This window comes from Genypterus blacodes, unplaced genomic scaffold (assembly GCF_046128005.1).
Source record: "Genypterus blacodes isolate CSIRO-AG114 ecotype Tasmania unplaced genomic scaffold, CSIRO-AGI_Gbla_v1 ptg000156l_1, whole genome shotgun sequence".
In the NCBI taxonomy this organism is placed as follows: domain Eukaryota; kingdom Metazoa; phylum Chordata; class Actinopteri; order Ophidiiformes; family Ophidiidae; genus Genypterus; species Genypterus blacodes.
The window spans coordinates 9,914,165-9,938,651 of record NW_027466957.1 but is presented as its reverse complement, the minus strand read 5'-3'; the positions used below and the strand labels follow the sequence as shown (position 1 = coordinate 9,938,651).

The 24,487-nt window shown below is 44.2% G+C and overlaps 3 protein-coding genes across 4 annotated transcripts in view; all 3 read right to left on the bottom strand.

Annotated features, from left to right (window-relative positions):
- LOC143012927 (ERC protein 2-like) overlaps positions 1–11,483 on the bottom strand; it is a 122,517-nt gene extending 111,034 nt beyond the window's left edge. The window contains exons 1-4 of the mRNA XM_076166269.1: positions 11,412–11,483; positions 8,761–9,879; positions 5,087–5,110; positions 4,314–4,959 (exon numbers count right to left, since the gene is read on the bottom strand). Of these exons, the coding sequence (XP_076022384.1) occupies positions 4,314–4,959; positions 5,087–5,110; positions 8,761–9,633 (1,543 nt within the window). The 5' untranslated portion in view covers positions 9,634–9,879; positions 11,412–11,483. The remainder of the gene's footprint in view (positions 1–4,313; positions 4,960–5,086; positions 5,111–8,760; positions 9,880–11,411) is intronic.
- An 828-nt stretch (positions 11,484–12,311) lies between these two features.
- Positions 12,312–17,046, bottom strand: tlr9 (toll-like receptor 9). Of its 2 annotated transcripts, none has more exons than XM_076166572.1 (3): positions 16,570–17,046; positions 13,327–13,736; positions 12,312–13,225 (listed from the first exon to the last, which is right to left on the bottom strand). In XM_076166572.1, exons 1-3 carry the CDS (start codon positions 16,676–16,678, stop codon positions 13,019–13,021), a joined length of 726 nt encoding a protein of 241 aa, XP_076022687.1. In that variant the 5' UTR covers positions 16,679–17,046; the 3' UTR covers positions 12,312–13,018. The 2 variants fall into 2 exon arrangements, with proteins under 2 accessions (XP_076022687.1, XP_076022686.1); XM_076166571.1 differs by having other exon boundaries at positions 13,327–16,287; positions 16,570–16,647.
- Positions 17,047–17,189: 143 nt separating this feature from the next.
- LOC143013100 (acylamino-acid-releasing enzyme-like) lies at positions 17,190–24,339 on the bottom strand. Its single transcript, XM_076166573.1, has 23 exons — positions 24,260–24,339; positions 23,673–23,802; positions 23,445–23,571; positions 23,272–23,359; positions 23,086–23,161; positions 22,889–22,980; positions 22,695–22,766; positions 22,444–22,581; positions 22,229–22,320; positions 22,094–22,134; positions 21,760–21,881; positions 21,523–21,583; positions 21,298–21,395; positions 21,135–21,186; positions 20,940–21,028; positions 20,558–20,696; positions 20,025–20,108; positions 19,570–19,650; positions 19,193–19,281; positions 18,099–18,289; positions 17,881–17,983; positions 17,672–17,778; positions 17,190–17,526 (listed from the first exon to the last, which is right to left on the bottom strand). Exons 1-23 carry the CDS (start codon positions 24,269–24,271, stop codon positions 17,421–17,423), a joined length of 2,190 nt encoding a protein of 729 aa, XP_076022688.1. The 5' UTR covers positions 24,272–24,339; the 3' UTR covers positions 17,190–17,420.
- Positions 24,340–24,487: the final 148 nt, after the last annotated feature.

Sequence of the window (24,487 nt, the reverse complement as noted above, 5' to 3'; positions counted from 1 at the left end):
TCTGTCTGTCTGTCTGTCTGTCTGTCTGTCTGTCTGTCTGTCTGTCTGTCTGTCTGTCTGTCTGTCTGTCTGTGGGCACTTGGATGTCTGACTGTGGCTCAGTTTGAGTGTATTCGCTCTCTGTACCTACAGACAGGACACGGTGCTCAAAATCGTGTCACCTCATGGGGGGGGGTTGAGAGTTCAGCGGTCCATGAGAGCTTGTCATCAAAGAATGCCTCCTCTGCTCCACATGTGTCAAGAGCGCCACGCATATGGAATGAATAGGATCAAAAGTAACACTATAGGAATAAGTGCTGGCATCCTGAATGAAGGATACGGTCAAAAGGTTCAATTCCAGCCCGAAGGCAAATGGTGTCATGTGCCCCGTGCACAGATCGCACACACACACACACACACACACACACACACACACACACACACACACACACACACACAGGCACAAGAGCATGACCGCATTTGACAACTGCATTCCCATCCCAAGAAACGCATTTGCCTGCCACAAATGTGAAAATGTGTCCGCCCATCAGCTCGACGGCTTAAGAGAGCAGTTTGAAAGGACAAAGGAGGAGGGGGGGGGGGGGGGGGGGGATCAGAGGGAATCAAAGCCTTGTCGAGAAGTGGGGAGTGGAGGCGGGGGAGAGGGGAGCGAGGAGCAAGGGGTGTAATTTTGTCCCGATAAACTTTTCCGCTCCAACATTCTGGGAGAGCAACAGAGCGTGGAGAGTATGTGGTGCCCGGGGTGTGGTGTGGGAGAAGGGAGTATTGATGTGTGTGTTGCTGGTATTTACAGTGGCCCTCTAATGTTGGCTGAGAGGGGTTTCATTAGAGCAGGCAGAAATTAGACAGCAGCCAATCAAGAGTGAGGGCGGCAAAAGAGCCACGCCCGGTCCCACCGATCTTTCACCAATTAACCCGACCGCAACAGATAGTGTATCAGCCCGGGGAGGGAGAGAGAGAGGGAAAGAGAGACATCAAAAGTGTACAGCTGATAGTTTGACAGAAGGAGAATGTGAGCCAGAGGAGAGAGCAGGGAAGTGATTAACAGAGACACCGGCCGCTGACAAGTACTTCCATTTCTACGCAACATGTTGGCACGAGACACTTAAACAAAAAAGAAAAAAGTTTAATCAATGCTTGAGAGGAGGTATAGGAAGGAAGGAAGGGGGGGGGGGGGGGCTATCTGCAGTAGGACATGTATGAAGGTAGATCTCTAAATTAAAAAGTGTGCCAACTGCCTGTGTGTGTGTTTGTGTTTGTGTGTGTACTGCAGGTCAGGGCTGGGCAGGAACGAGACCGGTGGTGCGGCTGTTATTGCTGCGTCTGCAGGGACCCGGCGGCTGGGGACTGTCGATTAGGCCCAGATTTATACCTCTCAGTGTGCGTGCGTGTGTGTGTGTGTGTGTGTGTGTGTGTGTGTGTGTGTGTGTGTGTGTCTGTGTGTGTCTGTGCGTGCGTGTGTGCGTGCGTGCGTGAACGTGCACGCCAACAAACAACTAAGGTTTGCAGAAGCTGTGGGGTAGAGAATACTGATGGAACACTGCCCCTTAGTGGAGATTGCTGGTAGTGTGCTAATGTAATGTGGTTTAGAAAAATAAAAATGACTGGGTTTGAAAATGAAGATGTTCATCAAGGATTGCTGTCATTACGTGAAAGCTTTTGGGATTTACATTACTACAACACTATACGCACAAAATCCTGGTGATAATAACCAGGTAAACAGATGTTAGAGCCTCATGAACGATCTGACGACAGATACGCCGGTGACTGTGTCTGCGTTACGTTACAGACGAGCTGACGGCTGACTAAGCTGAACAGGAAGTGAGAGAGCAGCGCCACACACACTTACACACACACACAGAGAGACACACACACACACACACACACACACACACACACACACACTATTCCCTGAAAACACCCATCAGCAGGTGAGGGTATGATGAAGTGCTCTGCCATACCATGCAGACGTAAACACAGACAGCTGGATGGGTGATTTCCCTGCAGGTGAGGAAGAGGAGCCTGGAGCCTCGCCCACTTATGTGAATGGAGTCCCTCACACAAAGGCCTTCAATAACACTCTTGAGAACTTGTCTTTAAAGTAAATAACACAACATAAACATAACTACCCAGCATAAATATATGGCCCTAAGAAGAGCAAGAGAACATCGCGTCAACCCTCAGCTCTGTGTGGAGGAAAAATAAAAAGAGAAAATGGAGGCATTTATTATCCCAGCGCCAAAGCCAAACAAGCGGGGCTCATTAAACAGAGAGTAATGGGCGCGGTAATGGGAGGCAGTTGGGCCGGTTTCCTCTGAGCTAATCAAAAGAACTAAAAGTTAGCGCCACCCCACCTCCCCCCCCTAATAGGGCCGCACCGCTATCGGCCGCCAAGTGGAAAGCGTGCAGCTAAACCACCTCGGCGACGCGTAAACATGGGCGAGATGGGACTTCATCTGGACCACCTGAAACTTTACAAAGACAGAATCGAACCGTAGCAAGACCTCAGATATGAGAAACCATAACGGCTCCGTTAGTCTCCATAAACTGAACACTTTAACGTAGAATTATACTTTTAGTAGGTTCACATCAAATCATCACAGCATAGAGCCCAGGGACCGACACAGGGTCTGCAGTCTACTGGTGCCTGGGTCAAGGGCAACGGCAGACATATGCTATCCTACTCCTGCCCACACTCACACACACACAGACTCTGTCACCCCATCTCAACCTGAGAGGAGTGAGGGCCAGAAGGGGGAAAGGTGGGGGCGGGGGGTGAAAGAACAACAGTCGCCTCTTTTTTCAATCAGGGCGGTCGGAGTGTTTTCCCTCATTAATCATAGATTAATATTCAGACAAACACAGGCTGTTTTTCTTACTTGTAAAAACACTCCTTCCTCCCATCCCTCTCTTTCACACCTCTCACAGCCAGTCACACACACACACACCCCACCTTCTCCACAGCACACACACAGTATGTATTAAGCTGTCAAGCAGTTAAAAATAGCATAGCAGAGAAGAGTGTGTGTGAACAGGTACTCACCTCTTATACATACAGCATGGTCAGGTCGCCCCACACACACACACACACCCGCACACACATGGGCACAGCGGTGGTTGCATTAGCATGGGCTGAAACACCCACGCTTCCATCTGACAAAATCACCTCAGTGGCCAAACACCGAGCAAGGGCGGATACGTATCCCATCAGCCACCAGGAGCAGAGAGGGAGTGTCCTGGCTGGAGGCACTAAGCCAGCAGGCCCCAGGTCTCTCACACACACACACACACACACACACACATATACACACACACTCACGCACGCTCACGCACATAAACAATCTGATTGTCTTCTGCAGACAAACAACATGCAGGAATAAAACAAGAAGACACACAAACAATACTGAAGGTAAGCACACACACACACACACAGACGCACAGACAAATTACAGGCTAAGAAGATTTAGGAGTTAAAAATAAACAAGGTAGGAGTGACGAGCACAGAGCAGCCTACTGTGAGCGCTCCAGTGCCAAGGACACACCTGTGCCACACAGACACACACTGACCGGTGTGCACTTTCATTTGTGAAATACACAAATATTTCAATCAATATTTCATCCAATGTGGAACAAATTAAAGCTGTGGGCTAAATCCATTCAAATGCAGAGTCATGTATTCAAGTATACTGGACGAGGAACAAACTGGCATATGAATGTGTGAATACCCAGGACCACACACACACGCGCGCACACGCACACACACACACACACACACACAGATTGTAAAACTGCAGGGCTAAACACAGGCTTAGAGCTGTCCGTATGCTAATCTGGCCCATTGATAAGACCTGCTGAGCTGCTCTCTGCTTTCACTCTATACATCATACACACACACAAACACACACACGCCTACATATATATACAAACAAAATGCACACACTGAAAATGTTATTAAATATGGATGACAAACAAATACATACAAAATGAGCACACACTCACAGACTGACGGGTGCCTGTCCGACATTTCTGAGTCACTATGATGTCACAGATGAAAAGATGATTTTGTTCCTGAAGATGTTTCTGATACACACTTGAGTTCTCAAAAAATGTAGGAACACTCACCTCCCTCACATGCATGTTCTCTATCTGAGCTTCAGCCTCCTGTGCTGCCATGTTTACGGCGCCCATCCTCTGTCCCCTGGCCCGGTGTCCCTGTCCTTGTCCTTGTCCTTGTCCTTGTCCTTGTCCTTGTCCGTGTCCGTGTCCGTGTCCGTGTCCTTGTCCGTGTCCTTGTACCTGTCCCTGAGTCTGACCTTGGCCCTGGAGCATCTCTAGCAGCCTCTGGATGCTCTCATCACGGGCACCCAGAGTTTGCTTTTGGGAGTCGATTCTGGTCTCCATCTCTTCCATGGTCTTCCTCAGGAGGAACAGCTCCTTGGCTTGCCGTTCGTGCTCCGACTGCAGCCGGAAGAAGTTCTCCTCTGACGGATCCGATGGGGGCGGGGAGGAGAAGCCGTCGCACCCGGGCACCTGGCAGGGGCTACGGGGTCGGATCGAACCGGAGCTTGGCACGGGCGCCGTCCCTTGGCTGGGACTGCAGAGGGGCTGGCTGGCAGAGCTCCTGTGCCGGGGCTGAAGGGTGTTGGCGGCGCTGATTCTCGGCGTGGCGAGCGCAGTGTTGGAGCCGTACCCGGGGCTGTGGATGATGATGTCAGCTTCCTGTTGCCTTGGATTGTAGGTGTTGGATGGACTGACTCTGGGACTGAGCTTTGGTGCAGGGAGGTGGTTGGGGCTGTGGCCGGGGCTGAGACCTCCTCTGTGGTCTTGGTCCATGTGCAGGTCCCTGTAGGAGCCAGAGTTCCCCTGCTGCTGCTGCTGCTGTTGTTCCTGCAGGTGGCTGTTCATGAGCCTGTGAACCCTCAGCTCCTCCTGCAGCTCCTGCACTGTTAATGGAAGCTGCTACAGTGATAAAAAGGGAGGAACCTGCATTTTAATACATACATATATTTTGAACTCATTAAATGCATGTGAACATATGTTTCATACGTACAGTATATAAAAGATAAGAAAATGTAGTTAGTCAGACCTTGTTTCTTCTGGTATCTCCAGGCTGCAGCAGATGTTGATGATATAAGAATAGAACAGAATAGAAACAAGATACAAATATTATTTCTGAAACTTACAGACACAGTGGGTCAGATTCTTCAGTATAAAGGGTAAACTAAAGGGACGGGGTGATAAACACTTTGGCCACAGGGAGGCGACATTTCCCCGTAAACATTGTGGGGTCACGGGTGCACCGCCCTTCTAGAGTAAAAGTGACTACTGAGGACTGCAGTGAGCTAAACATCATAGGTGGGATCAGGGCAGGATAAATACACTCATAAGCTGCATTGTGGCCATAAATGAGTGGACACTGCTTCCAATCAAACTGTAATGCAGTGAGATGACAGAATGAGTCATGTTCAGCATTACAGTAACCGCATGTGGGCAGTTACTGTAATAACACCTGTTTCTGACTGGCTCCACCTCAGAACCCAGGGACAAAACACACACACACTCACACACATACACTCACTGCCCAAGTTGGTGTGGGAGCACATCATACAGGCGACGCAAGCTCGTCAGTCAGCTCCTCGTGAACTCGGCAAACCAAGAACGAGGTGTGTGTGTGTGTGTGTGTGTGTGTGTGTGTGGTGATGCCATCTGCTCAAGATTTCTCTCTTTAGACCAGTTTCTCCCCACTGACTCATTCACTACCAAAGCTGAGCTGCAGTCTAGAAATTAATTTGGATATGAATTTTATTATAAATAAATACATTTTCAATATGGATCACATTCTTTTAAACACACATTTGACACAAAAGAGGCAATTTGCAGCGGGCCAAGAAGCCAATTTTTGTTCACTCAATTAACTGATGTGAAGAAGGCACTTCAAGTCATTTCATCTTGACTCCTCGTTTGTCAGAGTCGATCAAAACAATCTGACTCTTCTCTCATCCCACCAAACTGGCGGAGAGGCGATTTTGAGAAATGTGACTGAAATATGAACTCAGCAGTGCGTGATGGAGAAATTGAATCTTTTGAATTCTATGCTGCCTTGGTTTGTTATGATTATGCAAAAAGGTAGGTCAGATAATCACATTAAAAAACAAGAACAAATCTGTAAAATAATCAATCAATGGTAAACACGGATCACAACTTTAGAGATTCCACAGTAGTTACACCACACACACACGTGTAATCAGCAATCACCAGCTCAGTGTGACGATCGCCTGTGGGTGGTAAGAAACACACTGTGCTTATTCACTGATTGTTTTATGCATTTATCCACTGATTCGCACATTTCTTAAACACTTTTCACCCCCACCCTGCCAATATTGCTTAAGTGTTAGACAAAGTTTAAGAATAGCGGGTTATCGTTATTATAAGGAATCAAACAGAGAATCAAAATCCAAGGCAAGTTTCCCAATTATATAAAAAGGGAGCGACTATGAGCGACTAATAAATGCTTGTTATGCTGGTTGACATTTGCCGTGACATTTGGAAACAGAATGATCCTGGAATAAATTTGGCATAACATCTTGTGGGTTTAATCAATACTGGCCATTTGACAGGAATGTGTAATAATGGAGCCATCAGTGGATTTGCTAGGATTAGATTTGTTAACCATTTAACTGAGTATTGATTAATTTACAAATTAATTACAGAGTCTAACAAGTGGGCTCCTTCAGAGAACCTTAACCACGTTCACTTTGTGTTTGAAACCTGTACGCAGCGTTTATAAGAACACACGTCAAACATCCAAGGAGGCAAACAGCAAATGTGATGTTTGTGTATTTGTTCGCCTGTGTGATATTACCAACATCCTCTCTGATATTCTGACTCCACTGTAGGAGTCCGGAAGGTGCAGAGAGCCAAGGACACCACGTTGTGATGTGGGAGGAAGGTGAAGCTGAACACACATAATCAATGCAACAAGATAGCACAGAATATTAAGTCAGAGTGGGTGGACGCACACACACACAAACACACACACACACATGAACAGATGGTGAGGGGAGCTCTGGTCATCTGCAGCTGAGAGAAAAGGTGACATTCCTTATGCTAATGAGTCTAAGTTCTGGTGTCAAACTCGTCTCCTCCCAAGTTGTCTCCAAGGGTAAAAAACAGGGGGAGTGGAAATGAAGGATAGAAAAAAGAGAGAATCTAGAAGGAGAGATGGAGATAGAGGTGGTGAGGAGGAGGGAGGAAGAGTGGCTGCAGATGAGAATCAGAATCAAATCCTCTGCATCAGCAGCGGCGTGTGGTTTTTCTGAACGTGCTGGTGTTGCGTGATGGGGCGGAAAACAGAATTTAGAGTGTAAAGGTAAAATAGAAAGAGAGAGAATGAGGGAGCATGACAAGGTGAAAGAGAGCGACAAGCTAAGTGAGTAAATAAAAGTGTTGCTGGCGTGCTGCTGCAAAGCAAACTGATGCACTTGTTTACAGCGACAAATACATGACCTTCATTCAATTACACCATATCACACTTGTCTGAAATCAATACAGATGGTGCGAATTAAGATGCAGGATGGAGTGATGAAGGTCGATTCAAGAAACAAACCGGTGGATCAGCTTTCTTACATATTTGGGTGAGATCTTATAAATGTGTGGATGAAATAAATAATATATAAAATGCAATAAATCTACTGGTAATCACAGAGCCTGCCTCTGTAAATGAAACATCCCATTTCTCTACTGCCTGCGCTTTGAACACGGTGAGCTCATGAATCTACAGGCAAAAGTGTGTGTGTGTGAGTGTGTTGTCTCAGTAGATGAACTGGAATCTGTGAAGGTGAAGAGGCTGTGAAAAAGAAAGTACAAGTGTGTGGGAGAGAGAGAGAGAGACGGCAAAGTTGGTTGAAAGGAGCTAATAGACGGTTTGCAGGGTTCTGTGGCCTGAAGGATCTGAAAAGAGACAAAGAGACAAAGAGACAAACATCGATCACAGACAGACGAGGGGAGGGAAGTGAAGAGGACTACTTCAACATTTACCTATACTGTATATTCATGGTTGCCATGGTAGTGTGCATATCTATGTGTACAAAATCAAGCTAATTTCTATTTTCTTCTTGTTTCAGTGTTTTATAATAAGAGGAGTGACTGCCGGCGCATTCACACTGTGCGATATTGCCACATGAAAAAGCTATTAATACAAACCAGAGGTGGCCATGGTTACGAGAAGGAAGAATCAGGTGGAGGAACGTGGAGGACATCAAGAATTTTGAAAGGAAGCGGAAGAAATGAAGAATTGAAGAACAAGTTTGTGACTCTCAGATTAAGATGAATCCCTTCTCTATATTTTCAGATGAACTTCTCCAGGAAATCACAGATATACGGTGGCAAGACAGAAACAAACAGATATACAGTGTCTGTATGCAGTCAGACAGGCACCTGGGACTTCTGGACAGGACTGGCCTCTGTTCCCTCAGGAGAAGCTGTGCAGGCTTTTACAGAGTCTGGCAAAACACTTTGCTGCCACAAGGGCATGTTCCCATGGAAACACAAGACAGCCACGAGCAGCAGCGAACGTCTTTACAACTAAACCACACAGACGCCTGCTCTAGTCTATTCACACTTGAAGAGAGGAAGAAAAAGGTGTAGAGCGAGACCTACAAAGGAGACGGACGGGTCAAGGTGAGAAGTCAGCGGGAGTTTCGTTTAAAAATGGGACATTTGGAGAGAGAAAAGTTAGTGTGCAAAAGATAATTCTCTCACCTGGAGGTCCTCTTGGTTCGTCCTGAAGTGGTCTTTCAGAATGGAGGTCCTCACTCCGTCCTCCCGCCTCGCCCCTTTGTCTCTCTTTGCGTCTGGGCTCCAGAAGTTGACACTGTTGGTGCCGGGGCCCGTCCTTCCCTCCCTTCCTCCGTCCAGTTCTCTCTTCAGCTGGTCATTCTCCCTCTGAAGCTCTTTCAGCTGAGCCTGGAGATCGAATGAGGCAAAGTCTCCTTGTTCAAATGAGTCCAGCACCTGCGAGTGTCTCCCGGGCTGCCTTCGGAGACTGGAAGTCCTGCCTGGAATGAGGGTTTGGTTGTGGTCTCCAAAGAGGTCGGATTGGTGAGACGTTCCATAAGAGGTGATGTTTGGGCTGCTCCCCATGCCCATAGAGCGACCGGTGTAGGAGGAGCGGCTGGTGCTCCTGCCCAGCGTCATGGTGCCTTTGGGGTACCCACCTGAGGGCTCCAAGGTGACCCGCTCACTGGGATACATGGTGCCTGAAGTGGCGTAAGCAGCACTGAGAGACTGGATGTTCTCCATGGAGAGGGTTTTACCCCTTGGGGCTGTCGCTGAACCAGGAGCTGCTCCCTTTTCTGCTGCTATGCCAGGTTTCGTCTTTGAAATTAGCCTCTGGCTTGACCCTTGACTCCCGCTAAATTTAGACCCTGATGCAGTGCCGCCCCCCGACACACAACCTGGCTCCAGCCCTGAGCGGCAGCCCGGTGTTGAGGTTGTGCCCTGTTTGACTTTGGTCTGCTGCTTGGGCGTTCTCGAAAACCGCAAATGAGTGGCGTTGGCATCGGTGTGGCCGCTGCTTTTTGATACAGCAGACAGCTTGCTCTGAGCAGGCTTGGCTCTGATGTTTAAAGGCATGGTTTATATGGCAAAAGACCACATTGGGCAGCAAATTGTTAAGGTAAAAAAGGTTTCAAGTCCCTTTGTGGAACCAGAAGGAGCAGTAAAGTTTAGACTAAAGGCCACCAACAGTTCATCCCTGATTGTTTAGGGCTTGAGGCAGAGTCTTAAGCGGTCCTATTGGAGGGAAATAGCAGCGACTGTGGGCTGCAGGACTCCCAGACACACAGGCCAGGTCAGTAATGGTGCAAGACATGATGAAATCTAGAAACACAAAGGCCAAACCGTCATCAAAAGCATCACAACTTGGTAGTAGCAATGTTCAAGCAAGGTTCACAATAAACATAAACTTAAAGAGTTTAATGTTAGCTTGTAGTTTTTTAATTTGTACAGTATTGTATTATCCTTTTAGGCATGTTTGAGTATGTTGGGCATGGACAAAAGCACAGTGTGTGCTGTGTCACCACTGTGGACAGGGAAAGAGCACACAGTGTGAGTGACCAGCTTGACCAGTTCAGCACCACGGACAGCACAAAATGTACTTGTCGTACCGCAACAAGTACATTACAAGTAATCAGTGGGAGAGAAAAAAACGGTGAAACTATGTGTTACTATGGCAACGGCAGACAACATCGTCACCTACACTCCCATGCACTCTGAGGCATTTGTTAGACTCATGGTGAGACTGGATCAGGGTTGCTGAGATCCGTCGCACAGAACAAAACACATACTTTCATTTATCACAGCACTATTTACTATGAAAAGAATAAAAACCAATACATTAAACAAATACTAACAAATATTCCACTCAAATCACCAGGGAAGCAAAGGGTGCACAATCATGTGCAAAGCAGAGACAAATCCAAATCGTAATCCCTCCTTTAATCCAAGAGGATTGGGTGTTGGGAGTCACTACGCCGGATACAAATGAGAGATTGGTTAAGTCTGCTTGTCAGTCATAACATGGCTGTCAATCCCTCATCCCTCATTGTTTTGAGACAATGAATTTATCCTATGTGTGTCATTATGGCACGTCATTCACATCCATCCATACCATACCATACCATAAAATGATGATTGTGTGTGAACCTTTTAAAACGATGACACTGCTCACATCATAACTTGCTATATACAACTGAAGCTTTGGCTGCAGTTATTATCAATTGCATTAAAGATGGAGGCACGTAAATCAGTGTAACCATGGGCGGTGTCGGTGGACATGCGCAAAGTTCAGCCAGCTGTGTGTCGTATACCACGAGCAGGAAACTCTAATCTGAGGTTTAATCTTACTGTCTGGTTAACCTGGCGGCTTCTTGCGGCTCAGTGAAGGACAAACCTTCCCTCACACCAGGCGCACAGCTCGTCTACTTACTTCTGAGTTGGTAGCCAGCTGTTGCAGAGTGTCGGACAGGACTGGAGTCGCCACCCCGATCACAGCGTAACGCGTCGACTTTCACATTTTCTCCAAATGAAAACACAGCTGGGATTACAACTCAGGACGCGGCTGAACTACGGTCGAAATCATCTTCCCGATTTTCACAGGGATAACGATGAGAACGGCCATTGTGTGTGTGATTACGCAGCCCTGGGAACAAACACCCGGTAACCACTACAACCACAGCTGGGAGGATTAGTTTTTTTCCATCATATGCACACGGCTACATGAGTTGGGGGCATGTACATTACATAAGAACTAAGCTGTCACGTTAACGGAGAACACACCGTGTCGTTTAGTTTGAATGGTGGTGCCGTGTGAAGCCACAGGTCCGGGTGCGTAAGGGGGACGTGTCTCTTACCGGATAGGCGCCTCTCCATCCCTGCGCAGCAGTTCCAGCGGTTCCCTGGCCGGCCTGGGCGCAGACTCCATCAGCTCATCCGTTCTGCTCTCCCATGACTTGTCCTGCCATCCGGCCCGCGTGGACGCGCGTCCCCAACCCCGCGTGCACGCGACGCAGCGTTATCAACTGTGATTGGATTCCCCCCTTAATGGAACACTCATTACCGTGAGCTCTAATGTCTAACACACGCTAATCTAAATGTGAAAAGTTTGAGTTAAACCAGTTGAATTATATCAAACTACACACCTCAGATTAAGGACGTAGTGTCATTATCTCGAGTCCATCTATTAAATTCCAAGAAACTCAATTTGGGAGCAAATTATTAGGAGGAAATTGGCGCGAAGCCGTTTGCTCCATGTGGTGAGGTCACGCTGACCTTTCTTGTGAACGTAACTAACGGATGATAATTTGGTTTCGTTCAGCGAGACAACAAAGCTTCTGAGCCTCAACACGACACACTCACGACAAGCTTTCTACAACACCACGCAGCTTTAATGAAGTTATTAAGTGTGTGTGTGTGACAAATATATGTATATATATATATATATATATGAGAGTCTATCCATTCTCTGAGTCCACGTGAACACAGCCCGGAAACTGCGTCACATTATTGACCTGGTCAATAATTATTATTATTGACCTGGTCAATAATGTGACCCCTACTAGGTATTAAAGCCAATACCTCCACCAAGGCCAACGGTCCTCCAGTCATGGCAATGACGGAATTTCACCAGTTATTGCCTAGAGTAAAACAAGTCAGTAAAATAAATGTGAAATTATATTAAAGATGCTACAGTTAAAAACTGTACACTGCAAAATAGTAAAACAAATAATATTAATAAAAAAAATAGTGTACAGTAATATCTTTTACATTTATATTAAATTTTTTTAAGATTAAATTGCAGCATTCTTTGAATTCCTGAGAAGTTAACAAGGGGATTTCCAGATCTTCTATTTTCATTCTTTCAAGGCACATTACTCATTGGCAATTTGAATAAACATAATGTGTCATTCCAATAAGGTTTCACTCTCAGTCAAGAGACATTTCCAGGTGGAGTTCTCAGATCGTGACACAGAAGCTGGGGCCTGTCATCTTCACCATGAATATTATTATAAACCTGCGGTATTTAGAAAGACTACAAATAATTTTGCCAATTCAAGTATACATGATTCCTCTCTTTCGGCCCTCATTGGCAACACAGCAGCCATTCATGTCTTTCTCTTTAAAATCATAGAACTGTCCCACATTTGAATGATCACAAATACATGAAGTCAAAGGTTTTTTTTAAGAGCGAGAATCCTTTTCATTTCCTCTTTGTGGAATAATGAAGAGAAGTGAAATATTCAAACTGGGGAAGGGGATGTTTCACATGCATGACTTCCTTGTAATAATATGAAATTGTGATACAGCAAAAGAAGACCGATTTTGAAATTTACATGAAACAGTTTATATATTTGAAATTCTAGTCAGAAATTAAAAGCATCAAATTGAAAATCAAATTGAGAAAATGTCTGCTGTATTTTACAAAGGGTCTGTCTGAGTTGTCAAAGGGGAGAAGGAAACATCACAGGAAACTTTCACTCATGTTGTTGTCATAGAGATTAAGGTTATCTGACGACAGCGCCATTCTCATGCTATTCCAGAAAAGAGGCTGGGCGTGTGGGTTCCTCGGCCAGGACAACACTGATTTTCTGCACAAGCGCTTCCTCAGTTGAAGGTATTTCAGTCTTGGAAACATCTCGTCCAACAAAACCAACACTGCTACATCCACCTGATGAGAGGAAATCAGAGACGTAGAAATAAGACACACACACAAAATGCAAAGGGATATTACAACGCAATTGATGTGACCAATACATTGATTTCACAAACCTTCTCATCCAGAAGCCTCTGCTGAACCATGAAGAACGCCTGGCGGATCACACCATTTACCGCTTCAGCCCCATTTGCTTTGCTTCCACCACCAGACAAGACAAACACTGTCTTCATGCTGCTGTAGACGGCATTGTGCAGATTCTCAATGCAGGACAGTCCAGGAATCCAGTCCCTTTCCTCCAAACAGAGACCAAACCTCCTGTAACCTGACGTCTCCAAGTGGACAGTTAACTCGTTGTAGACCCAATCCCTCACAGACTTGTTGTGTATATCAAACACCACAAATGCGTCATAGTGGTTGCTGGAATCAGTGCCAGGGAGCTGTGTGTAGCCCTTCTGTCCTGCCCAAAGCACCTGTATGCAGTACCACAGATTCCAGCCATAGAGGTGCTTCAGTAGGGGTAGAACTGTAGAGATCATTACCATAAAAACAGTGATTAAGAAAGCTAGGCTACCATACGTGTCCTGGCAGGAACGCTGGTCCATCAACAACACACTTCTACCCTGCAGGATTTCTGGAAATTCACAGTGAACATCTGTGGAGAGATAAGGTACTTCTACAGGTGTGGTACGCAAGAACTCCGCAAACCAAGATGTGTCGCAGTCACATCTAAAGGGATTGCCGTGCAGGGTGACTCTCTTAAGGGCGCTGCCGTTTCTAAATGGGGCGGGGAGAAATCTCTGACTCAGCTGTTTGATATGGTTGTGGTTGAGATACAGATAACGCAAAGATTGAAAGTTCTCGAAGAAAGTCATGGGAACAGAACCTATCCTGTTGTGGCTGAGGTCCAAAAGAGAGAGATTCATCCCAAATTGTATGGCCGCATATGGTAAATAGGTCAGGTGGTTGGACCTGAGGTCCAGGTGACACAGGTTGCTTAGCGCCGTGATGTTTTCCCACGGGAAATATTTAAGTCTGTTGTTGCTGATGCTGAGTGTCTTGATGCTTCTTGGGAGGCTACACAGCACATGTCGTGAGACAGACCTCAGTTCGTTCTCAGAGATGTCCAGGTAGATTAAATTTGAAAGGTTTTGGAAGAAATGGATGTAGTTGTTGTTGGAGGCCCACATGTAGTCCAGGTGATTTCCAGAAAAGTAAAGGTACTTCAAAGAGCTGCTGATCAACCTTTGATCTATTCGCATCCCGATTTTATTGTTTGCCAGACTGAGGACTTCTAAATTAGTCAGATGTTGGAGGAACTCAAACCGATGGCCCATTCCCTTCATTTCAAAGTGGAACTGATTGTTACTGAGGTCCAGCACCCTCAGGGTGGGTCTAAGCCCAATGAAAGCATCGCTATAATAAAGATCAATTCTATTGAATGCCATATTTAGGTAAACTAATTTTTTCATGGTTTCAAATGGCCCCTTCTTCAAAGACTGGCTCATGTAATTAGAGGAAAGGTCTAGACAAACACTATTTTCCATGCCTAAAAATAGATGTTTTGTAAGATAGAGAATGTCATTCTGAGAGAGGTCAACTGTCAATTTATGCTGGCAGAAATGATGTTTAAAGTCCCATATGGTTGGAATATGTACGACATCATCCTCTGACATTTCAGACAAATTTGATTGATCATGTTCCAGTTGATCACTTCTCGTGACCTCTCGATCAAAGAGCATTAAGGGTGGGGGAGGTGAACTGTTTGAATGTGAGTTCTGGTTCTGACATCGTTGTTGGGACACAGACTCAGCTGATGGACCAGAGCAGCACTGAAGGAAGGTGAGCATGTTTTGAGAGAGGTCAACTTTGATAAGTGAAGGTAACTGTTTCAGAACTGTCAAATTGCACCGATTAATGAAGTTCATTCTTAGCTCCAGAAACTGAAGATGTTTAAGTTTGGAGATAACTTTAAGGCTGTCCGTTGAAAGTGTGTGAAAAAAGTTTCCACTCAGGAGGAGATATTGTAGACCTGAAATATTGCCAAGATGTGGTGACAGGATGAGTTCTGGAAAGGTCTTGAGCGGCTCATAGTTATAGATAAGGCTGATCCATGTGAGGCCCTTCAGCTCGGTGAAAAAGGTTCCATTACGAATAGCGTACGTCAGGAGGTTGTCAGAGAGGTCCAATTTCTTTAATTTCCTCAAAGGTTGGAAAAGCCCATCTGGAAATGTGCGCAAAGAGTTCCCCCTCAAGCTCAGGAAGATAATGGAGCTGTTCTCGGCGTAGAAAGACTTTGGGTTTAACTGGAGGGGCCGGTCTTGGGGGCAAGGAAAGCAAGGCCTGGCAGCATGGTCACAACGCTGGCAATTCCACTCCAAATTTAAATCCCTGAGGACAGTGAGATTGGCAAATGCCCCTTCTGGGATCCCTGTGATAGTATTCTCTCTTAAATCCAGACTTTCAAGGGAAGGAGGCAGTCCTGGGGGGATTTCTGTCAAATTACTAAATCCTAAATCAAGATTTTTGAGCTTTGGAAGCTCTCTGAAAACACTCTTGTTGATGTAAAGTGACTGGTCACACGGGTTTACATAAAAGCAGTTCTTTTTGAGGAAGAGCGTCTCAAGGTGAGGAGTTTTTAAAGAGTTTGTTATACTGAAGATGTGATTAAATTGCAGATCCAGAACTCTCAGGCTTTCGGGTAACCAGGGTATAGAGGTTAGGCTGTTACCTGCCAAATGGAGAATTTGAAGCTTGTGAAGGCTCTTGAAGGCATGATGGTGGAGCTCCATTTTGCACGAGGATGGGCGCACCGGTACACAATTCCACATTATTTTAAGAGAATGTAGTTTTGGGACGCCCGAGAACAAATACTGGCCCACATTCTTTATCTTATTATAGCTTAAATCGATTGATATGACAGTCGTTGACTTGATGAGGGGAATATAACGGAGCCGTCTGTTACTGCAATCCACTGTGGTGGTATTGGCATCAGTGTCACAAGGTGAAAAGATGGGATTGATGGCTATCAGTAATGGAAGAAACTGAATAATTATGAGGATATTCAGCAACAGAGCCTGGGGGAAAAAAGGTGAGGTAGTCCAAGTCAGGATATTACATTCATTTGCTTAATATTAGATTTACTGCATTACCTCCCCACATTCCTACTGGGGCACAAGCTTTATTTTTCCTAGATGTTTCATCACAATCACGTTTTGCTCTCAAGGCACTGCAATAGTTGGTCCATAATGTTCCATGTCTATATAAGACGGCATAAACATACATATACAACATTTTCATAATTTTACAGCCAAGCACAGTATATGTCTAGTTAAAGACGAAACTTTTAATCGACTTACCATAGTTGCATTTGACAGCGGAGCCTGTGTAGAAGAGAATGTAAAGGTGTGTGCAGGGGCTTATAGCTGAACGATAACGCAGAAAGCAGATGTGAAAGCATGCGGTCATGCAAGCAGCAAAGTGATGCTAATTGTGACAAAAATGAAAGTAAAATGAAAAACACCCCCGGGAATGAGAACAAAAAGTTTCACAAAGCAAAATGGCAAAGATTGATTGATGGTTAGTTTATCATATATGGTCTAACTTAATTCTACCAGTTTCCTCATTATCCAAAAGGGTCAGAGGAGGGCAAGGGCTTTCATTTGAGGATTGAATTGAATATTCTCATTTATTCATGTTCCAAAGAAATATTATGGGGAATTAATACACATTTCTATTTCAACACTTGCCTTTAGTACCCATAGAGTATATTATCTGATACAATGGGCCAGTAAAAAAGAGCCCAAACTTACCTTGTACCATCATTTGAAGCACTCTTAACATAAATATCATGAAATCAAAAGGATTGCTGTTTTCCAGATAAGATAAGGCACTGCTTCTTTTATCGGTGAAAGAGACGTATGGAGAGACTAGGGGAAGAAATTAACAATGGCAACATCTACTACTCAAACTGAGGAAGTTGGGTAAAACTGCTTTTATTGAAGTATTGTATTAAAATATGGAACTTCACACTCAGTTGTAGTGCTTAAATGAAGGAAGAGGAACTACAGCCTGACAGTGTCGTGTTTCACTGGAGGGAACTTTCAATGCTTTGGCTTAGACCTTGTTATAGAAACAGAACAAAAAGAATATCCCTCACACACAGTCTCTTGCCATATTATGCTGGCAGCAACAGCAACAGCAGCCAACTTCACTGATACAAGTGTTGAACCATCCACAGAGCGATGTTCATAAAGCCATCTGACTCTGCGTCCACTTTGGAGAGGGAGTGGTTGTTCCCTGGATACCACAGCAACCTTAACAACAAATATGAGAGAATAAGTTAACAATTTCCCTCGGGATAAATAAAATTCAATCTAATCTTATCTTATCTTAACTCCAGCCTTGTTGTGTGGCGCCTAGCTCACATTAGGAGGAAAACTTCAAAGACGAGCTGCTTACCGGACTGGGACCTGATGCTCTTTCAGGGCTCTGTAGTATTCGATGCCTTGCTTGTTGGGCACACGCTTGTCATCTTCCCCCAAGGTAAGCAACACTGGAGTCTTCACCTGGGCGAAGGTTTAACCGGGGATTATCACTACTGTGCCTTAATACAATAATGATCACATGCACACACTAAAAGGGACATACAATGTGGAGACTCTACAGACCTGTTTGACGTGTTTGATGGGGGATATGCTCAACATCTTTTCCAAAACATCAGGGTCAGGTAGACAGCTTGTACTGTAGTCGAACCCAGCTTCTACCATGCACCTGCACAAATCACAAGTGAATCATCTACAGAGTCACTCAATGACTTTGGGGTGTTTCGTGCCCACATTGTAAACAACAGTGGGCGCCGAGTATGAGAATGTGCATGCCGCTTTACCAGTCTGGGATGTCTGTGCTGCCGAGCATTGAGGCAAGATTTACGACGGGATTGCGTGCCACACAGGCCTTGTAGAAGCCAGGGTACTGGCCAATCAGGTGACAGGCCAGGAAGCCACCATGGGAGCCCCCAGAGAGCGCCACCTTCTGTTCATCAAACTCACCGCCTTTCAAAACACTTTCCACTGCCAGCTGGTGGAGAGAACAAAACATCAGTGGTCCGGTGGGATAAGACTTAAAAAGACGGTGATAATAAGGAAATATAAAATTATGAGCATACAGAAACCCTCTCAATGACCTTACTGAAAACAAAAACAGAATAATGTCAACCATGTAATCAAAGATGTTATACTAAGGGAACTCATCACAGTGGACATCATAGGTAGCGTTCTTCAGTTTACTTTCATAGGTTTTTTTGGCAGTTCACTCCTTCTGCATACTGAAATGTACAGACACTATTCAAATATCAAAATGTTCTAAATATTCAGGACATTATTACTGTGACTTTTGGTTCATATCTTTAATATTTTCCTAAATATTCAACATTTTGTAAATTCGATTTCCAATCGATTCGATTTTTTATATACTTCAGACTTTAAACACTTTTCAGCTTTCCCCATGTGTGCATATTATGTTGTGTTAGACTGGAGGCAAGTTGAAGCTGATTGGCTGAGAGCCTTGGACTCCAAATTCGAATTTGAACTTCAAAAACATGTTCAGCTTCTAACTTAACTTCCACAAATGTGAGACTCAAACAGTACATACATAGACACGTAGGAATGGTTGTCCTATTTCAGAATTTTTTAAACTGCAACATGTAGTTTTTGCCCTTTCTGCCTTTAAGCTACAACTTGTCTTGACTTTTCCACATATGGCCCAAGGTTAAAAAGCTCCATTAATTCAACTTTAAGCTTCTTTATTTTTTAGCCATTAACTATCAAAATAAAGACATTCAAATTTCCTTCACGCCTTCATACTTTCAGGCCCTTCATACTTTCAGGCCCTTCATACTTTTTCATTAGGTAAAATTTTCAGCATTTGCAATCACAGTGCATTTTCTTCAGGAAATGCATTTCTAGTTTGCTTTGTTCTCACTTGAACATCTTTGACATCTTGGGTGCCCACATTGCCAGGTAGTGAAAGGATGTTGTCCTGGCCATAGCCAATAGAGCCACGATAGTTCACTGAGAAAGAACACAAAAAACACATTTTCCATTAATGAACAGACTCCCATTTTCAAAACGCACGACTGAAAAAGACAAATAAACCACGAGATGTTGTGCTTTATTCTTAAAATAAATTAAGAGAAACAGATATTAATTAATGATAACTGTAGACTGGAATGTGGAAAATGTGGACAATAAATATGAAGCAGACCTCACCAACCATTACTGAGTTATGAGTGGATGAACATTCTCTGACAAAATGCTACCTATACGAAAAGCCTGTGTGTGTTTCACAACAGATCTCACCGAGTAAGAGACCAAAACCCATTCTGCAGAGCACTGAGCAGGACAGAAGCCAGTCGGCTACAATCACTGAGTGAGGACCCCCTTGGAGAAAGACACAAAATGAGGATTAAAAGTTTTCACTACACTTAATCTGTGTTTTTGTATGTCAGGTCAAGAACCAAAAAAACAGTGCATGTTAAATAACATCATATGGATTTGATTTTGAGAATGTGATAAACTAAAACATGTATAACAAAGAGCAGCATCACCATAGAAACCACTGCAGCAGTGGCTTTGGATTTAACAAAGAAAAATCCCCATCACAGATTCAATCCTTAAAATAAGTTCATCACTGATCCGGAGGGTTAACCTTCTAATTTTTCAGAGCACAATTCGCAAACTAACAGTTTTCTAAAGAGTAGCAGGGCAACTAGCAAATGACTTCAGAACTATGTATCGTGATGAGAGAAACCAACCATGAGGAGTGACAATAAGAGGCAGTTTCACCCCATCCTTCACCTCCTTTGGTTTGATCAGCAAGGCTTCAAAATCAAGGCCAGCTGAAAGAAAGGAAAAGAAAATTCATTAGTCACACAACAACAGACAGTTTTTATCTGGCACAGCCAAAACCACATTGTGCTCAGCCAGGTTCTTTCAACCAGCTTCTGCACTTTGCATTTTTCTTTCAAGATCAAAACCATCAGTCACTTTCTCCTTTCGTCTGAGGCGTATGATAAAGAAGCTGTTCAGCCGTCACAAGGTCAGTGAGATGAGGCTGCGCGGCGTCCTGGCTGCGCTGTGGCCAAAAACAATTCTACTTACTGTGTCGATGTCTCTCTCTGTCGTGGCACTTTAATCTATTCAACACCATCTGTATGCATGTCTACATGGAATGTATATAAAGTGCATACCTGAAGTTGATCCCAATTTACATAAAATTAATGACACGGTTAATCTTTGTTTTGAGGCTATGTAAACAATGAACAAATACAGGATTTAATATTCGTACGGTATTGAGCGTTGTCTTGGTCTGGAGCAGGGGTGAAGGTCAAGATCTGCCAATCGATGTCCGGCAGCCTCCGAGACTCCTCCAGCGTCACCCAGACAATGTCCTCCTGAGAGTCACTGGCTGGAAGGAAGCCCACCCTCTGTATACAGGAAAGGACGATGCAACAGGTGGCAGTACAACACTGGTGCTTAAGTATCCAATACAAGAGTTCTTTAACATCTATATGGCTGCTACAGAAACAGCAGAATTTATATATCATACTATATCATGATATGTAATACTACGTTCTGTGAAAGGTTAACTCAAATTAGAGCCAGCTATCTTGAACTGCTGTCACATCTTAATCTAAAATCATCTACTAAAATAAAATGTTTGATCCTACCAGGCTTGGAGGGCAATTTGGAGAGGAGCATTTGACCACCATCAGATCTCTCTCTATGTCCAGCAGACACCAATTACCGACATCAGACTCTACGGGTACATAAGGAACACAATCAGCCCGATACTGACGGAGACACATCCAAGAACACTACAAACGTGTGTGTGAATAACACCAAGGCTGATAAATGTGACTCACTGGATGTCAGAGAGGTGACGCTTCCTGTGCTTGTGTGCACCATAAGTAGATCCTAGTAAAGATCATAACAAGTGATTCCCAGACAAGAATAAACAGATTCTCAATTTCAAAATGGAAAAAATACGAAATAGTAATGACGCTTTTCACAGGAATTGACTGTAACCTTGCGGCTGCGCTGTGGAGAAGCAATGATGATGCGCTGACTATCAGCTGACCAACACTGTGGAGACAACTGGGTGGAGTAGATACCAGTAAAGCCATCTGTAAAGACACACACACACACACACACACACACACACACACACACACACACACACTAAGAACTAAGAACCATACTGTATATACATGGGAAAATGGTGTATGCACATGATTAGCACAGTTTCCTTACCCTCTCTGGGTCTTTTAACGACATCTACCACCACTGAGGTCTTCTTAGTATACCAGTCATACTAGAAAAAAGGATAAATATGCATCAAAGATATCATCGAACAATCTTTATCCATCAGTGTATTTCAGCCTCGACACGTGTACACACATCTTTGCCCATAATACATAAAACCACAATCATCCCAGCTTTCTGTTTTAAATTACATTACAATGAACATGAGGCCTTATCCCGTCTTACCAAGCAGAGCCTGTTGCACTGCATGTGTGGTCCATAGACGGCACATTCCAGGTACACAATCCTACAGTGGTCTGGGCTGAGTCTGGGGGAAGACACGGCACTGGTGCCTGACGACAGTTGTTCTGAGGGACAAAACATGTTGACCACAGAACATGAATGATTGAAACTCAATTTTCACACATGGTCAATCATAAACCAACCATGAGTGTGAAAAGGATTCAATAGACTACTAGTGCAAAATGGTTGCCTTAGGTAAGAGAGTTCAATCATACATCCTGATTAAGATCAAGCTTTGTCATTGTTATGCTTGTGAATCACGGAAATATTTACTTACCACATTTACCACCAGTAAGATCCACGTAGAACAAAGAGGACCTAAAAGACAAAAGGGAAGCTGTAGAAATGGCAGCATTGATCCACAAATCTGACTGGACTGAGAGGTCAGATTTGATTGTGATTTATTTTATACCTCCTATTGGGGCAGTACTTGAGACCAAGTCTGAAAGGCTCATGGCACCAGCCTACAAACACCAAGCCTGTGTCACCTGGAGCCCAAAATGCCTGCAGGGTTTCAGAGTAAGAAGAAAAAAAAACTTAACAAGAGGGGACAAACTCTGTTGATGCATACATTTATTGAAAACAAATATGTTATTGCACAACATAAATACAAACTTAAACACCAACCTGTCCAGGTGAGATATTTTCCGGCACGCCCTCCAACACAGACACATTGTCACCCTCGATATCCAAAACACAGAGCACTGGAGAGTTCTTTCCAACTAGTGCCTCTCCCCAGTCCTCATAGTACACAAACTGCTCCCCCTGCAGGAACGGAATACCCAAACACAACAGCGTCAGCCAGGGAGGAATTTTATCCAAAGTCTAGCTAAAAATGAGGTATTGTGGTATCAAAGTCTTAATTGAATCTTAATCACTTTGGTTTCTTTCTTCTCCACTCTTATTGCCTCGTCCTCATCTCCAGTGGAAGACAACTCTGGTGACTCTGTCTGTAAACATTAGACAAAAAGTAACCAGTTATAACTGAAACAGCAAGAAATTACCCTTTTCTAATATTTTACATGTGCATATATGTTTTGTCTCCAAGCTACTGTCGCTGATTCTGACAGACCTGGAAGAAGGACTGAGACTTGGATCTCTTTCTCTCCGCCACGTACAGGAGGTGGGTCTCAGAATGGGACCACACCAGGCACCCAAACTGATCTAAAGTTAGAAAATACAACATAGTCAACACTTGAACTGGCAAATGTAAAGCCAAAAACATACATGCAAAAAGGCGATGTTTTCAGTGTAGATCATGACTCTCACCATCCTCATAGACTTTGCCGTGCTTCTTTAAGGCAGTTAGGTTGATGCTCTTCATCTTGATGTTCTTACTCCAGATCTGGAGGGTCACAGAGATCAGAGAAAGAGATAAAACAAAGAAGACGTGATAACAATAACAGAAAAGGAGACAATAGTCAGGGTGTGAGAGAGATGCTGATGGGCGCTCACCTCCAGATACTGTTTGTCGTCTCCTTTGACTGTGCACTCTCTGACAACGGCCTTCATTTGTCCTGTGGGCGAATCTTTACTTAGCAACCTGTTAAAAAAAAACACTCATCTTAAGTTTATTCATGGTTAGACTTAATGAACACTCCAAGTAAAATGACACAAAGTACACATACTCTCCCTTGATTTCAGTGCAGTTCCCTGAGGCACCTGAGTAGACGACTGATTGATCGTCATGGAATACAATATACTGTCGACAAAACTTGACAGTCTCATTTCTCTCCAGATCCTGCTGGCTCCACTCTGATGGAAAAAAAACCCAAAAACATTTTCAATTTCCTTACGTGTACCAACAGGAGCATAGTTGCGTTGTATATACACACACACACACTACACACACACACCTGTATAAACGTTGCTGTATTTGCCTCCATACTGAGAGGTGACAACAGGTCCCACGTCTGCTCTGCTCAGAGATGGGAAGAGGCTGAGTTCTCTGTAGAGTTTGGCAATTTCCTCTGGATTGGTCATCACCTGACAACAAGCAACAGAGGAACTCACAGCACGTCTCAGTGACAGAAATGGTCTGACCATGAACAATGTTCTATTCATTTCTAAACCAATAGAGCTTGCCAGCCCTGAGTGAATTTGCAGTAAACAGAGCTGTTCCCCGAAAATAAAACTAGTCGGTAACTTTCCGTGATTTCCGTCAAGTAAACATACTACGCCATGCAACTATGTAAATGCCAAAGCAACACGGCCGCCATGCTATATTGTTTCTTTCCGACGGCTTATGACCAAGAACTTCCTGCGTCAATTGACGGAAGCAAGGCTCCGTCTGCTAGCTTTATGGGAAAACTGCTAATTCAGTCTCGAGCAAAAACAGTGCTATTGAAAGTAAAACTATGCATTTTCAAAGCCTGTAGATTACGCCTTATTGTTGTAAGCAAACCATGAATACTTTAAAATTAAAATGTAGCAATTGTCATACCTGTGACTCCATATTAAGGACGATGTGTGTCGCTAGTATACAAATATCACCCAGACAGGGTGCACCAGCGCAAAGTTGACAGAAAAATAAAAGCAGTCACTTCCTGTAACAACATAACAAAAAGATAATTAAAAAAAAGATTGAATTTCAATAAGAATAAAAAAAACAAGAATTAACTACAAGTAAAAAAAGACACACTTGCATACAAATACACACTTGTTTGTTGGA

Coding starts and splice junctions, on each gene's coding strand:
- tlr9 (XM_076166571.1), bottom strand. Junction 13,226..13,326: donor AGAGGCTTCTGGATGAGAAG/GTTTGTGAAATC, acceptor TCCTCTCATCAG/GTGGATGTAGCAGTGTTGGT.
- LOC143013100 (XM_076166573.1), bottom strand. Junction 23,162..23,271: donor ACGACAAACAGTATCTGGAG/GTGAGCGCCCAT, acceptor GTGACCCTCCAG/ATCTGGAGTAAGAACATCAA. Junction 19,651..20,024: donor TCTTATTGTCACTCCTCATG/GTTGGTTTCTCT, acceptor TCTTTCTCCAAG/GGGGTCCTCACTCAGTGATT.